Source organism: Pongo abelii, chromosome 10 (assembly GCF_028885655.2).
Source record: "Pongo abelii isolate AG06213 chromosome 10, NHGRI_mPonAbe1-v2.0_pri, whole genome shotgun sequence".
NCBI lineage: Eukaryota > Metazoa > Chordata > Mammalia > Primates > Hominidae > Pongo > Pongo abelii.
The window spans coordinates 98,930,316-98,947,739 of NC_071995.2; the positions used below are offsets into that span (position 1 = coordinate 98,930,316).

At 41.1% G+C, this 17,424-nt stretch overlaps 1 protein-coding gene across 2 annotated transcripts in view; it reads left to right on the forward strand.

The window, feature by feature from the left end:
* Positions 1–12,019: 12,019 nt before the first annotated feature.
* SLC17A8 (solute carrier family 17 member 8) overlaps positions 12,020–17,424 on the forward strand; it is a 65,594-nt gene continuing 60,189 nt past the window's right edge. For both annotated transcript variants that reach the window (XM_002823631.2, XM_002823632.2), the window contains exon 1: positions 12,020–12,533. In XM_002823631.2, the coding sequence (XP_002823677.2) occupies positions 12,433–12,533 (101 nt within the window). In that variant the 5' untranslated portion in view covers positions 12,020–12,432. The remainder of the gene's footprint in view (positions 12,534–17,424) is intronic.

The window sequence follows — 17,424 nt, forward strand, 5'->3', positions numbered from 1 at the left end:
TTTTTATCTATGTTCATAGAAATTCTCTTTTGGAATCAGGTAGAGTATAAACAGTTACATGGACTGAATGAGTGTAAATCTTGTCTCTTTCACTTAACTGACCAGAATAAGTTTTCTCAGCTATGACACAAGATCACACTTTACAGGCTTATTAGGATTAGATGAGGTAAAAGTGTGCAAAGCACTAGCACAGCTCCTGGCACATAGTAGGTGCTCAATAGATTTTTCCACTCACTTTGTGATGATATAGATCTCTAAAATAAACTCTGCTTTAATGAAAAACAAATACTTCACCTGGCTGGGTGCTGTGGCTTATGCCTGTAATCCCAGCACTTTGGGAGGCCAAGGTGGACGGATCACTAAAGGTCAGGAGATTGATCAGCCTGGCCAACATGGTGAAACCCCATCTCTACTAAAAATACAAACATTAGCCGGGCGTGGTGGTGCACGTCTGTAACCCCAGCTACTTGGGAGGCTGAGGCCTGAGAATCGCTTGAACCCGAGAGGCGGAGGTTGCAGTGAGCTGAGATCGCACCATTGCACCCCCTCCAGCCTGGGCAGCAGAATGAGACTGTCGCAAACAAAAAAAGCCATCTGGCACCATTTGAATGCACTTATTTTTCAATAAATACATAAATAAAACTAAGCTATAAAATACTATAGGCTTGGCACTGTGAGATTCTTGGGACACAAATAGAAATGAGATATAGGCCTTGCCCTCAGGGGTTTGCACTGTAGTTATAAAGGTAGTTGACTAAGCAGACAGGTGCAGAACAGTGTGATACACACTGTGAGCAAAATCCATGTAGGAGGGACACGCAATCTAGATAGTCGGGAAGGCTTAAAGGAGACAGGGCCCGAGCTCAGCTGCACAGAGCTTTTGTAATGTTTTTTACTGTTTTTTTGTTTTTTGTTTTTCTGTGTTTTTTTTTGTTTGTTTTGTTTTGTTTTGTTTTTATGCTACCAAATGATTACTTTGGTCACATTTTCTCAAATTAAGTTTGAACTACTGGGGAGCAGATTAGAGCAGGTAACTCCCAAAGTCCTTTTGAATTCTGAGATTTTATGAAAACTTCTCAAATTAAGGGAAATCTGGTCAATTTTTGATGACCAAGAAAAGCGGAATTAATGCTAGCTGCCTAAATTAGAACATGTGGAGAAACACCAAAAAAAAAAAAAATGTTAGCTGATTAAAACATTTCTATTAGAGCCAGGGATGACAGCAAGGCAAGGAGCAGAATAAGTGAGCTATAATGTTATTTTTTAGCTGGTTTATATTTTATTGACTATTTCACACATTTAAGAATCCACACTTGGGGGCTTAATGTATATAGAATAAATCTTTTAAAACCGTGGCTGGATTTTGGGGTTGTGGGGGAAATGTCTGCCATAAACATATTTAGTCTGTAAACTACCAGAAGATGTCACTATCTCCCAAGTAATCATCCATTACAGTAGCCCTTTTACAGGTGATTTTTTTTTAACATGAATAGGCTAGGGAAGATATTGGGAAGAATATCTGCCTTTTGGTGTAGCATCTACAAAAGGATGGGATAATGAGAAATACTTGTGAATGGTGTGTGGGTTTGTTCTGCCTTGACCTTTAACCCCCAAAATATCATCCTTGTTCACTGCTCTATATGGTAAAATTATCTGGACACGCAGGGTTCTATCTGCACCTTCAAGAAAAATGAAGGTGGTAAAAAAAATCCTTCAAAATATTATCTCTGGTTTTGATCTTTCAACATTTCAGTTTGCATTATTACAATACAACTGTATTTAACAGATTAACAGATTTTCTAGTATATCCCTGAGTATTTTTTGCAAGTCACCATGCATAGTGCATAAACCAAATCTAGTGTTTCCACACTGCAGTAATACCAAATGAAAGGAATCCATGTTTCCTCATTTCCTCACAAGGGGAGATTTCGGAGCGTATGGGTAGTATAACACATGTTTAAAAAATAAGCCTGTAATTCCAGCACTTTGGGAGGCCGAGGCAGGCAGATCACTTAAGGTTAGGAGTTTGAGACCAGCCTGGCCAACATGGTGAAACCTCATTTCCACTAAAAATACAAAAATTAGCTGGGCCTGGTGGCACACACCTGCAATCCCAGCTACCTGGGAAGCTGGGGGCAGGATAATTGTTTGAACCCAGGAGGTGGAGGTTGCAGTGAGCTGAGATCGCGCTCACTTCAGCCTGGGTGACAGAGCAAGACTCTGTTTTCAATAATAATAATAATAATAATAATAATTTTATTGTCTTTACAGCCAGAAAGACTAAAAAATCGATAATTGTCTTATGTTGGGATACCCCAACATGAGCTACCTTACCTTGGGGAGAGATACCCTCCAAGATGAAATGAGAAATAATTTGTTATAGGTAAGCAATGGCAGCAAGCAAATGAGCACATGAGTATGACTCTTGTTGCGTCTCTGCCTGATACCTCAAAGTATCCCTGGCCTTCTCCATGCCCTGGGCTTCAACAATAAAGTGGAGTAGTTGGCTCAACATAGTTCTTTCTATATGTAGTTATAAGGCTCAAAGGAGCAGTGAAAATGAAGTTAAAAGTTCCTCATAAATATAAGGAATTCATGTTCAAAGCAAATTCTTGACGTTTACCATATGTGAAATACTTAATGAATGATTCCATGCTGTGTAAAAAAACACTCTAAAGTTCTGTATTTTGGTTATCTGACCATTTCTTTTCAAATTTCATTTAATATATTTGGGAAGAAAATGAATGACACCTAATATTTAGGCAGTTACAGTGACAGACTGAAAATGGAAATTGATATGTTTCCAGGCTCTCCATGTATGCATGTTTATATTTGCAAAGTATTATGGAGATGTCTTTTATATATAGAGTAAAAATCCTGTAATTTAGGAAACTAGAGTCAAATTAATTGAACTCCAAATTAACTGAGTAGCTGACTTACAGTGAGCTGAAATTAATGGGACTAACAGTGTTTTATTATGGACTGGAAGCAGCGTGTAAAAATAAAGTGACATTTCTAATCAGGCGGGGTTAAATCTCAGCTCCACCAATAACTATGTAATTTTGGACAAGTTATTGAGTGAGCCTCAGTTTGCTCACATGTAAAATGGGGATAATATCAATTTGGCCATTCTACTTTGTCATATACACTTTTTTATTCTACTCTGTGAGAATAAAATGTGATCATGAAACTCAAGTCAGAAAGATGATATGGAAGCAATTATAATAGAATGGGATAAAGGTTCCCACTAGCCTTCCCTTAGAAGGGGAGTCTTACCCAGAATGGGGTGGGTGGTGGCAATCTTAATCCAGAGGCCAGTATATCAGTGTTTGATATTAATTTCTCTTCACTCTGCTGTCAATTTGCCTTAATTTCCAGTGGAACATTTTAATGAAAGATAGATAATATGTAACCCTAGAAACCAGCAGCCTATTTTATTATTTTAGAGATGAGGTCTTGCTATGTTGCCCAGACTGTGCTTGAACTCCTGGGCTCAAGAGATCTTCCCCTCTCAGCCTCCTGAGTAGTAGCTGGGACTACAGGTACACACCACTGTGTCCCACTCATACTTTATTCTAAAAATGTCCATGGTAGCTAGGACAAGCATACCTATAGTTAGGTGCTCAATAATGTTTCTAAAAGCTCAAAGATTCTGAGTATATCTTTCCTGAGTTACACTAAAGACACTCTTTACTACTCAGAGTAAGATTATATGATCACAGTGTACCATGTACCATGGTGGTACAAGTTCAGGAAATGATCTTTAGGACCTAGTCCCAGCTCTCTGAATTCTGCTGGCCAGGTTACCTTGGGCAAAATTTGCATCTTTATTTCTTTATCTGCTTATTTGTTTCATAAGGTTATAGTGAGAATCAAATGAGATATTTGAAAATGCTTTGTATATAAGTTTGACTATCAATAGAAGAATTAATGTCAAATATGGGAGTTCAATGAAAGAAATTGAGTTTTTTATATATATAAATAGGTTAATACTAATGATAGTTAACAATATACCAATTTTAAAGGATTGAGAGAAGTCCTGCATAAAAGAAATTTTTATGTTTGTCTCAGGACGTTATGGGGGTGAGAAGGAGGAGTATGGAGTTGGGATAAGGAATAGGGTTGGCTGGAAAAGCTGCCACAGAATTTAGGAATTTAGGAGAACCCCAAGATGACCAGTTCTCTTCATTACTTTTGTTTCCTTATGAAGTCTCTTATCGGAAGGGTGAATCATTTGGTCATTACCTCTGATCCTGGTTAAAATACTCTATCTAACACTTTGGTTGGATTTGATGAGATAATTTTCTGGAGTAACTATTTGAGTTGCTTGTTTGGGATTTGCTGGTTTCCTTTTTTTTTTTTTTTTTTTTTTTTGTCTAGGTGGCAGATTAGAACAACCTGGCTCACGACCAGCCTATGAGCTCTCCTTGTTTTGTTGTTGCAGACTGGAGTCCTCCATATCACCAAACTGGGCAGTCAGGCTCACCAATCTGGTGTTAGCTAGAGAAATGCTTGGCGTTACAGGGTTTGGGTTTTAAATCATCGCAATAGTCAAGACTCTTTATTTGTAAGGAGCAGAAACCATCTTGGGCAATTTGTTATAAGGATGTGAGTATTTTGTGAAACCCAAGGGTAAAAGGACAACTGAGTCTAGGCAGATGAGGCCTGGAAGGCCATGAGAAACATCCTCACCCCATACCCTCGCCCTGTTATAGTTTCGTTGTCTTATTTCTCACTCTTTTCCAAGATCAGTGTTCTCTGCATCTCTACACCACAAAGTTAATGTAACCACCTTATAGTTATAATTCCAGAGTCCTGCAAGATTAACTAGCAGTCTTGTAATTCCAAATTTAAATTACTAGGAGGGTCGGGTGCAGTGGCTCATGCCTGTAATCCCAACACTTCAGGAGGCTGAGCCGGGTAGATCACTTGAGGTCAGGAGCTCAAGATCAGCCTGGCCAACATGGCGAAATCCTGTCTCTACTAAAAAAAAAAAAAAAAAAAAAATAGCTGGGCATGAGGGCACACACCCGTAATCCCAGCTACTCAGGAGGCTGAGGTGGGAGAATTGCCTGAACCCAGGAGGCAGAGGTTGCAGTGAGCCAAGACTGTGCCACTGTACTCCAGCCTTGGTGACAGAGTGAGACTCTGTCTCAAATAAATAAATAAATAAATAAAATAAATGAGTAGGAGAATCTCACATCTGACTGGTTCAGCTTGGTGCAGGTGTCTACCCCGGTCCATTCAACAGTGCTCAGGGGGATGAGAAACATTATAGTTAACTACAGGACTTTTGGAGACCTGTCACTATGAGAGGGAGGGGGCAGGGGACCCTGGAAGTTCCCTGAGAATGAAGAATTGCTATGATCTGGGAAAGCACCCCTAAAGATGCCTTAGTTACTATTATTTTCCCTAAGGGAAGAGGCATTTTTAGTACAGGACAATGGGAAGTCATTAAATATATATCAATGGCTGTTTTTTTTTTTTTTCTACTGTATCTACAGTCTATATATCCCCAGCACAGACCCAGGCTTTTGTTTCACACCCCCACAGAGAATTCCACACTGCACATAATTTCCTATCTTTGCTACATTTGATATTTTGGGATGGGGAGCACATGGTTTTTTTTTTCTTTTTTAAAAGTTTTGTCTTTATTGAGATCCTTATTTGTTGAATTATTGTCATTGCTTTTTTCCTTTAATTTTTTTAACTTTTAACTTCAGGGGTACACGTGCAGGTGTGTTACTGTGCCATGGGGGTTGGTTGTACAGATTATTTCATCACCCAGGTATTAAGCCTAGTAGCCATTAGTTATTTTTCCTGGTCCTCTCCCTCCTCCCACCCTCCAGCCTCTGATAGGCCCCAGTGTGCGTTGTTCTTCTCTTTGTGTCTATGTGTTCTCATGGTTTAGCTCCCACTTGTAAGTGAGAACATGCGGTATTTGGTTTTCTGTTCCTGTGTTAGTTTGCTAAAGATAATGGCCTCCTTCTCCATCCAGTCCCTGCAAAGAACATGATGTGACTGTTTTTATGGCTGCATACTATTCCATAGTGTATATGTACCACATTTTCTTTATCCAGTCTATCATTGATGGGCATGCTGGTTGATTCCATGCCTTTGCTGTTGTGACCAGGGAAGCACATGTTTCAGTGCTCTTCTGCAACAACTGAATTGCATAGTGTTCAAGATCATCATTCCAGTTGTGTTTTCTACTGCATGGGCATTCCTACCTGACTCTCTAACACTATGCAAGGTTCCCCAAATGCCATGCTGTCTCATGCATGTCTTTGTTCCCCCGTTTTTTCCCTTTGTTTGCCTCAGTCTTTCTCCTCCCTGAAGGTTTATACTATCCTCCCCTCATCTAGGAAGCCCTCTCCCACTCCCATCTGCAGGCTCAGGTGGGTGTCCTTGTTTGTGCTCCCCCAGCCCTCTCTTGTGGGACTCACTGCACTGTAATGGACTCATTCATTTTCTGGTTGATTTCTTTCTTCAAGGGGAATATCACAGCTCAACCTATAGCACCAGTGCCTAAGAAGGGCCTGCTACCAGGTAGGTCCTCAAGAAAAGGAAGCAATGAATAAATGAATGAAATGAGCCTTACTTCTGTATAGTCTTGGTTTATATTTTGTAGTCCCTATTATCAACCGTTCTACTGTAGAAGGTAAGAGCACAAGCTCTGATGTCAGACTTTCTGGGTCCATATCCTGTCTCTGCTCAGTTTCCTAGAAGTGTGAACTTGAACAAGTTTACTTCACCTCTTTGTGCCTCAGTCTCCTCATCTGTGGTTGGTATAATGACACTTCCTACCTCAGGGTCATTGTGGGGAATTAAATGAGTTAGTGCATGTTAAGTGCTTAAAGTCTGGCATCTAGATAATTCTCTATAAATCTTAGTTATTATTATTATCAAACATCTAAATCACCACAAGAAACTGCAGATCTAGGTATGCTTCCTGAGCAATACATTCTGCAGGAATGGTTAGTGCTCTCAGAAGTCATTGATCCTCAGGAGAAATGGATGTGGTCTTTGCCTAGTATTGCTTCCATTATGTGCTCTAAGAGATAAGGAACATAAGGGTATGCTGGGCTGGAGGAATGGGTTAGAAGCTCCACCAGTGAATGCTTTTGGTAAGAGAGTATGTCTATCATGGTTTATTGTGATTGTATTTGCTTTTAATGAATAAGTGAGCTTTCTGAGGACAGGCAAATACTTGGTGGAATGACTAGACATGCATATTCCTGGGGACTTCCTGTTCTCAGTCTTGAGGGGTTATGATGGGAAGGTTGGTGACCAGAAACTATGTTTTTAAAAGCCAGGGCTAGACAGAATTTTGTTGTTGTTGAAACTGAAGTGTTTAGGAACAGGCTGAGGGCGGGGCACGGTGGCTCACGCCTGTAATCCCAGAACTTTGGGAGGACAAGGTGGGAAGATCCCTTAGGCCCAGGAGTTCAAGACCAGCATCGGCAACATAGTGATAAAAAATTATTAGCTGGGCGTGGTGGTGCACACCTGTAGTCCTAGCTACTTACGAGGCTGAGGTGGGAGGATCGCTTGAGCCTGGGAGGTTGAGGCTGCAGTGAGCTGTGATCGAGCCACTCACTGCTTTCCAGCCAGGGCAACAGAGTAAGACCCATCTCTAAAAAGAAATAACATAATCCTGAGGTAGGAACAAGCTGTTCCTAAAATTTATAGGAAATTCAAAAGATCTAGAATAGCCAAAACAATTTTTTAAAAAGAGCAAACATGGAAAACTTTCATTTTTCAATTTAAAAACTTACTATAAAGCTACAGTCAAGGCAATGTGGTACTGGCATAAAAATAGACACATTGGGTCTGGTGCAGTGGCTCACTTTTGTAATCCTAGCACTTTGGGAGGCCAAGGCAGGTGGATCACTTGAGGCCAGGAGTTCATTTAAGACTAGCCTGGCAACATCTCTACAGAAAATACAAAAATTGGCCAGGTGTGGTGGTGCACACCTGTAGTCCCAGCTACTTGGGAGGCTGTGGTGGGAAGATGGTCTGAGCCTGGGAGGCAGAGGTTGCAGTGAATTGAGATCACACAACTGTGCGCCAGCCTGGGAGACAGAGTCAGATCTTGTCAAAAAAAAAAAAAAAAGAATAGGTGTATAGATCAATAGAACAGAACTGATAGTCTGGAAATAAATCCTTATATTCAGTAGATTCTTGACAAGTTGCCAAGGTTATTTATTAAAGAAAGGATAATACTTTTAACAAATAATGCTGGGACAAGTGGATATCCACATGATGAAGTTAGATGTTTATTTCACATTATACATAAAAATAAACTTTTTTATTTTTATTTTTTTTTTTTGAGACAAGGTCTTGTTCTGTTGCCGAGGCTGGAGTATAGTGGTACAGTCACAGTTCACTGCAGCCTCGACCTCCTGGGCTCACGGGATCCTCCTGCCTCAGCCTCCTGAGAAACTGGGACTACAGGCACATGCCACTACACCTGGCTAATTTTTGGTATTTTTTGTAGAGACAGGGTCTCACTATGTTGCCCAGGCTGGTCTCAAACTCCTGGGCTCAAGTGATCCTCCCACCTGAGCCTCCCAAAGTGCTGAGATTACAGGTGTGAGCCACTGTGCCCAGCCTAAAAATAAACAAAAAATAGATCATAGACTTAAGAGCTAAAACAATATAACTTATACAAGAAAACATTGGAAAACATCTTTGAGACTTCAGGTTAGGCAAATATTTCTTAGATACAACAACAGAGGTACAGTCTATAAAAGAAGAAAAACTGAATAAATTGGACCTAATCAAAATTCAAAGTTTTTGCACTCCAAAATGAAGAATAAATAAAATGAAAAGACAAACAGCTGACTGGGAGAAAATATTTCTAAAACATGTATCTAATAAAGAACTTGTATCCAGAATATATACTCATATACCTCCGTAATAAACAGATAAAAACCCACTTACAAAAATGGGCAAAAGGCTGGGTGCAGTGGTGGCTCACGCCTGTAATCCCAGCACTTTGGGAGGCTGAGATGGGTGGATCACCTGAGGTCAGGAGTTTGAGACCAGCCTGGCCAACATGGTGAAACCCTGTCTCTACTAAAAATACAAAAATTAGCTGGGTATAGTGGTGTGCACCTGTAGTCCCAGCTACCTGGGAGGCTGAGGCACGACGATCACTTGAACCTGGGAGGCGGAGGTTGCAGTGAGCCGAGATGGCGCCATTGCACTCCAGACTGGGTGAAAAGGGTGAAATTCTGTCTCAAAAAAAAAAAAAAAAGTCAAAAAAAGTGAATAAAAATTTTACCAAAAAAAAATATGAATGACTATAAAGCTCATGGAAAGATGGTCACTAGTCACCATGGAAACGTAAATTAAAACCACAATGAGATACCATGTTACACCTATTAGAATGGTTACTCCAAAAAAGACAGAAAGCAAAATATGGCAAGGATGTGGAGAAATGAGAACCCGCCTACATGCTCCGGGGAATGTAAATTATCCACTTTGGAAAATAATTTGGTCATTTCCTAAAAAGCTAAACCTACACTTACTTTATGATCCAGCAATTCTACTCCTAGTTATTTATCCAAGAGAAATGAAAACATATGTTCATATAGACTTATATGCAAATATTCATAAGTCTTATCATATCCAGAAATTGGATATTATGAATATCCAATATTTAAAACGGGTAAATACTTAGTGGAATGATTAAACTGTGGATTCCTGGGGACTCATGTTCTCAGTCTTGAGGGGTTATGATGGGAAGGTTGGTGACCAGAAATTGTCCTTTTAGAAACAAATGTCCTTTTAGAAACTATCCTAAATGTCCATCAACAGGTCAATGGAGATACAAAAATGTGTTATATCCTTACAACGAAGGATTACTCAACAAAAAAGAGAAAAGGAACAAACTACTGATACATGCTATGACATGGACAGACCTCAGAATCATTATAGTGAGTGGAAGAAGCCAGACACAAGCAACCATAGATTGTATGATTCTATTTACATGAAATGTCCGGAAAAGGTAAATCTATAGAGATAGAAAGTAGATTAGTGGTTGCAGGATATGGGATAGGAGATGAGGATTAACAGTGAAAATGAAGGATCTAGTTGGGGTGGAAATATTCTAAAACTGCTTTCTGGTGATGGTTACACAACTTGGTAAATTTATAAGAATCTGAATTGTCCGCTTGAAATGGGTGAATTATTTGAAATGCAAAATATGTCTCAGTAAAGTGTGTGTGGGGAGAAAGAGGGAGGGAGGGAGGGGGAGACAGACAGAGAGAGATAGCAAGAGAGAGAGAGAGAGAAAGAGAGAGAGAGAGAAAAGGTTGGAGCCAGGCTGTTTGGATCTGAAACCTGGCTTGCTACTTAACTAGCTGTATGATCTCAGGCAAGTTTAACCTCTTTTTGTCTCAGTTTCCTGCCAGTAAAATTGGGGAAAATAAGAAGTTATTTACCACAGAGTCGTGCTGGGAAGATTGTGGTGATACTTAAAGAGTGCTTAACACAGAGCCGGGCGGGACCCTAGAAAGAACTCAAAAGATATTAGCAATATTGAGCCTACCAAGGATTCAGGACGGACTTAGTTGAACTTAATTCAAATTTTGGATAATTTGGACAGTGGCTTGCAGAGGATATTGACTGGTCTTGTGGAAATGACTCCTGGGGAGCCTGAGAGCCTACAGCCTATGATTTGTCAGTCGCATGCAGACTGGGGAATTGGAACACAGGAGCCTCAAAGATGAAGAGCTTTTTTTTTCCGCCGCAGCAGCATTTACAGAGGCGTCATCCTGCTGCCCATAAATGTGGCCACAACGTGCAGCGTTTCAGCCCCAGTTCAACAAGTATTTAGGTAGCACCCACTCCCTGCCAGGTTCTGCTGGGGCAGAGGACAGGTGATTTGGAGGCACAGAGGAGGGACATCTCACCTTGCCCATGCAGTTTTCTAGAGGATTGATATCTTAGCATGACCTTAGAACCCCTAGAAGTTACCCAGATGAAGGGGTGCAGAGAGTTACCCAGGCAGAGGGCGTAGCTTGAGTAAAGCCCAGAGGCGATAGGGAGCTTGCTGAGTTCAGTGAAATGAGGATGTGGAAAGCAGAATGACAAGAAGAAAGACTTGGGGTCCCAGGGAAAGGCCTTGGGTGCCATGATAAAGAATTTTATTGTAAATAGTGCTGCAATAAACATATGTGTGGATGTGTCTTTATAGTAGAATGATTAGAATACATGGATACAGAGAGGGGAACATCACACACCGTAGCTGGTCCGGGGTTGGGGGACAAGGAGAGGGAGAGCATTAGGACAAATACCTAATGCATGTGGGGCTTAAAACCTAGATGATGGGTTGATAGGTACAGCAAACCACCATGGCACATGTATACCTATGTAACAAACGTGCACGTTCTGCACATGTATCCTGGAATTTAAAGTTAAAAAAAAAAAAAAAAGGTCCATCTAGAGGGAGAAAAGGGGAAAAAACAAAAGTAATTTTATTTATCCTGAGGACAATGAGGAGTCAGTGGAGAGTTCTAAGCAGGTTCTAGATATCTTCCGGCTCAGAAATCTTCAATTAGATGGTCCCAAATGGCGTCTACGTATCATACTTTGAGAGAGCCTGCTCTGTTGATTAGGAGCAAATAAATGTCCTCCTGGATGTATGTGGCCTGGGTTTTGCATTTGGGCTACTCAAATGCAAGTTCCTCGTGGGACCACATCCATGCTAGTGGCTGGCTGAAAAACGGCTTCATGACTCTCATGAGGCGAATAAAAGGCATGGAGTGGTGGCTGTGAGCCTGTCTGCAGGGCCAGACCTCAGAAAAGCAGAGGGCTGTAAATGTTTCATAAACTTCTCTCTGGGTGCCTGCTCTGGCTGAGAGCCCATTCATAAGCCCAGGCGGCTGAGGGGCAGGTATTGTGCCGGTTACTATAGCATCACCTTGGAAAGGCTCACTTGGTGAGAGCGGCAGGCGAGCTGGGGTGGGGTAGGAGGGGGACGCGGCTGTCTGGAGGGGCTGGAGCTAGGCCACGGATGCTGCTGCTGGTCTCAGGACTTCTGGTGGTCCGGAGCTCATGTTAGCGTCCCCAGCTGCAGCCCAGGGAGGGAGAGAGGCTGCGCTCAGTCTGAGAGTGGCTGCCTGAGACAGCGGCCACAGGCTGCTGCAGAGCGTGCAGCTTTTGCAAGGGACTGAATTCCCAGCCAGACACCCCTTGGCCTCTTTTTTGGAGGGTTGGGGAGCAGAGAGAGGAGGGAGTTGTCTTATCTTGGAAGATCCGAGCTGGGTTTCATCTCCTTTTTGATTTTGAGTAGTTCCCTCCATGAGAACTGACTTCCAGGTGTTCACCAAGGGAAACAAGGTGGTTCTCACACTGGAAATGAGAAAGGATGACAGTTTTTGAGACTGACTGTTAACGGCTCAGAGGTGCCCTTCATTCAAAATGCCTTTTAAAGCATTTGATACCTTCAAAGAAAAAAATCTGAAACCTGGGAAGGAAGGAGTGAAGAACGCCGTGGGAGATTCTTTGGGAATTTTACAAAGGTAAAGTTTGAATGCGAACTTTAGTTCCTTTCTGAGTAGCTTCGTATTGCCAATGTGTGAGAGACTTGGTATCACGTTTTTAAAACCACACTTTAATGAGGACGGGATGGGTCAGATTAGATCCTTCTGGACACCCTTCTAGCTCCAGTAGTCTATGCCTGGAGGAAAAACAGATTCATGAAAAGTATTGGGTTGTATTAGGAAAAGATCAAGACAAGTATTCTGTTCATATAGCTGGATTAGCACTTTCTGGAGGTGATGATATTGCATATGGTATGTTTGGCATTGAATTAGAAAATATTTAGGGAGATAATATTTTATGTTAATTCATTAGTAATGACAAATATGCTTTGAACTGAAATAATTTTTATGTTTTTCACTGAATCTTTCCACTAGAAATGAAAATTAAATATTTGCAATTTTTAGCTTATTTAATAAAATATATAAAGTGGTTCCTGATTGTATAGTTTGCAAAGAGAAGGATAGTTACACATTAGTTTGAAGGAACTAACTTAAAAAATTTCTTTGAAGCAGAAAATCTCACATAATTGCAGTGGGAAAATGTTAAGTACTATCATTGAATTGAATGAGATTTTAGTCCAAACCAAAAAGTAAATATTTTTTAAAGTAAAATATATTAATGGAAGGAGAGTTTGCCATAAATGATTGAATTAATGTGACATTTTAATTTATGAATTTTTATAGACATAGTAAATGCCTTCTCAAATTATATAAATGATTTCATAAGTGGTCCTTATGTGCAAGGTAAAATGACTGCTTTATCTCTCTGATATAAATAAATGTGAAAAATACCTTTGATACGCTTTTTATTTGTTTGGATGATTATTTCTAATCCTGGTGAGTGAAAATGCCATCTGGTGTGTCCTTTTAACTTTTCTATTATCTCTTAAATTTAAAAACTTTTTCATTTAAAGGACTATTTCCAGGCAATCTGAGATTCATCCCATTTCTTGTGTTTTAAAACACATATGCTCCTGTCAGTGTTAAATTTTCCATTGTATCACTGTTAATAAACTTTCCTAATAAGAAAAAAAGAGTTGGACACCTTATTATTTTAGTAATTAAAAACAAAAAGGCTTCAATCAGACCTACACTGAATTAGCATGTCTAGATGAAAACCTAGCTCAGTGACAGCAGCATAAACCAGCCAAATATAGAAAAAATTACAATAACATTTTTTTCAGAGTGTTTTATCCTTCCGTTGAGCACTCCCCAGGTAACATCTTATTGTGATGGCGTTCATTTGATTAGAAATGCAAAAATAATTTTTGCATAATAAGCACAATAGCTTAATTGGCTTATTCAAGTAATGACAAAGGAATCTGGCAAAGTCAAGAATAAAAACCATAGGCCGGGCGCAGTGGCTCACGCCTGTAATCCCAGCACTTTGGGAGGCGGAAATGGGAGGATTGCTTGAGGCCAGAAGTTCGAGACTAGCTTGGGGAACATAGAGAGACCATGTCTCTACAGAAATACAAAAAATTAGCCAGCATGATGGCGCATGCCTGTCATCTCAGCTTCCCAAGAAGTGGGAGTATTGCTTGAGCCCAGACGTTCAAGGTTACAGCGAGCCAAGATTGCGTCTCTGCACTCCAGCCAGGGTGACAGAGTCAGACTCTGTCTCAAAAAAGAAAAAAATAAAATAAATTTAAAAACCCATGACGTTGGGCCATAGTCACCATTATAAACAACGAACTCTGCCTTAGTTTATAAAATACTTGGTATAAAAAATACTTAGGAGTTTTCTTTTCAAACTTAAGTTTAATTGCTTTTTTGAAATTTGATTGCTTTTTTCAATAGGAATTATTGATCGAAAAACCGGTTTTGCTATGTTTGATTGGAGGAGCTACATGGAGATCTTTTTGTTTACAAAATTGATTTGCTTAGGGATATAACAAAATTGGCAATTTTCCAAATTGTGTGACCTCAACCAGAAATTGGGCTATGTGTCTAGGACTGTTTGAATAGTTTCCTCAGAACAATAGAAAAACAGCTAGCACAGTGCTAGGGACAGAGAATGCACTAAACAAATGCTAGATATTGTCATGGTTGTCCTAATTGTAGAATGGCTTTAGAAAAAATAAAGCCAAGGTCAAATCCCTTTTTTCAGTGATCTATAGAGAGAAATTATTGGTAGAAGAAGCGAAAACAGGCATTGCTTGAGCGGTGATCCAAGTTGATCCTCAGTTCTAGTGAGGAATTATCAAGACCAGCTCTGCCACGTGTTTGGCATTAACCACAGGTGTATAAGGTAATTGTATGTAAATGACCCTGCCCAGAGCCTGGCACATACTGGGCACTTCCCTCTCATTTCATTGCTTTTCATGTAAAACCAGTTGACAGAATCCCATGTAAAAAAATCACAAAGAACTGTTTTCTGTTTTGTAGGAGCATTTGGAAGCTAGAAGCCCCTACATTCTAACTTAGAAGGCAATGTAAATCACAGCTGTCTAATAATGTTTGAGGCTGAGGTCATCATCTAAATGGAATTCTTGAGATGCTTTTTAATCACAGTGTTCCTCACAGTCAGGGGAGTGGCAATTGCACAGGGAAGCATTTGAGAGTTCGCACACAGGGTTGATTACAGTCAGGCATGATTAGCTTTCCTGGAAAACAGTCATTGATAAGAAGCAGCTGAGCAATTAATCAGCTAAAGGTAAAATAATATTTTAGAAGTGCAGGAAGAAAGAAGATGCACTCATTTATAGTTTAGTATTGAATTATATAGATGACATAGAAAGCATTAAACTTGGAAATTAATGTCCAGAAAGTGACATGCAGATTTGTTCAATTTAAATTACAATTTATGTGTCCTTTAATTGTTCATGTCTAAAAAAAGTAACAGTGACAAACAAAACAGTATCTTTCAGACACTGTAAACTCATTTAATTCTATTAAAAACCCCATGAAGAGGGGATTACTATAATTACAACTTTTCTTTTTTTTGAGATAGGGTCTCTGTTGCCTAGGCTGGAGTGCAGTGACGTGATCATAGCTCACTGCAGCCTCAAACTCCTGGCCTCAAGCCATCCTGCCTCCTTGGCCTCCCAAAGTGCTAGGATTACAGGCATGAGCCACAGCATCTAGCAACAATTTTACAGATGAGAAAACTGAGGCACAGAGAGGTTAAGTAGCTTGCCCAAAGTCACACAGCTTGTAAATGGAAGAGCTAGGTTTCAAACCAGATGTTCTATGCCCATCATTCCTAATCACTACATTATGTTACCTCTCTAATCAAGTGTCTTTCCTCTTCCCACTCACTGTCTTGATATTGGGCCACTTATTTAGGTTTAGGGAGGTCTACTTGGACTGCAATGTAGCCAGCAACTTCTGGATCTGCTAGCAAGTGTGGGCTATTCTCCTAATCAGTTGTACCTTTATTGAAGGCTTTCTCCAAGGGAGGCTTAAGGGGAGTCTGGTCTCCTTACAAGTATGTCTATCTTCCCTTTAAATGAAACTAGTCCCTGCATTGTGTCTGTCCTCAGCATTCAGGAGTGTGCCAGATATGCACTTCCTGCTCCATCAACAAAGGTGAGTGTGTTAAAGCTTGCTCTGAGATCAGGCGATCCTGGGTTCCAATTGCTGCAACATCCTTTACTTCCCTGCCTGCATGACCTCAGGCAACTTGGCTGCAATGGGGTGACTCTAGGAAACCAAGTCAGATCACATCTCACCCCTGCTCAAAACTGCCTCACTCAGAGTTAAAGCCAGTGCCCTTTCAATGGCCCTCAAGGTCCTCTGTGATCTAGGACTTTTGGAAGGCTCTCTGAGTTCATCTGTGACATTTTCCTGCCTCACTCTACTCTGGATTCACGGGCCTCCTGGCTGTTATTAGAACTCCCCAGATTCACTCCTGTCCCGGCTTTCGCCCTGTTTCTTTTGCTTAAATGTTTTCCTCCCAGATAGCCTGATGGCTCATTCCCTCGCTTTCTTCAAGTATGTGCTCAAAGATCCCCATTTTCCTGGCCATTCTATTTAAACATGAAGCTCACCTGCCCTCCTCCTCCTGCCCTCTTCTCTGTCCCTCTTTCCTGCTTTACTTCACCTCTGTCTTAGGTAGCTTCCCTAAAAAGCACAGCCCGAGACAGGGATTTGGGTGAGCCTAGAATGTGATTTAATGAGCTCTTCCTGAAAAAACTGGGAGGGAGTAAAACAAGAAGGGAAAGGAGAGGCTGGGTGCGGTGGCTCACGCCTATAATCCTAGCATTTTGGGAGTCCGAGGCAGGCAGATTGCCTGAGCTCAGGAGCTTGAGACCAGCCTGGGCAACATGGCGAAACCCCGTCTCTACTAAAAGACAAAAAATTAGCCAGGCATAGCGGCATGTACCTATAGTCGTAGCTACTCAGGAGGCTGAGGCAGAAGAATGGCTTGAATCCGGGAGGCAGAGGTTGCAGTGAGCCGAGATCACACCACTGCACTCCAGCCTGGACGACAGAGGGAGACTCCATCTCCAAAAAAAAAAAAAAAAAAAGAGAAGAAAGGAGAAAGAGCCAAGCAAGGATGCATGCTCACAATGCCCAGTGGCCAGATCCAAAGGGGAAGGCTCTGGAGTGTAAGCGATGTGCTGAGTCCTTCCTTTGGGGCAAGTGGGGCAGCCTTTTATATCTCTGCCTCAGTCAGTCATCAGCTCTGGGCTGATGGGGGTGGGTGAGGGGTTTATTTGGAGGCCACTGAGCAGTGGGAAGTTCTCCAGGGTTCCTCATGCCAAGACTAGAAGCCCAGGCAAGGAGTCACCATGGTGGCAAGGGTCATGGGTCCTGATCTTCAGGAGGAACCAGAACTGTCAGCTCATCATGGGAGCAGGAAGAAATGTGTTTGGTACCTAGGTGGTCCACTCGGACATCTCCTGATACTGCCTGGGCTAGTTTT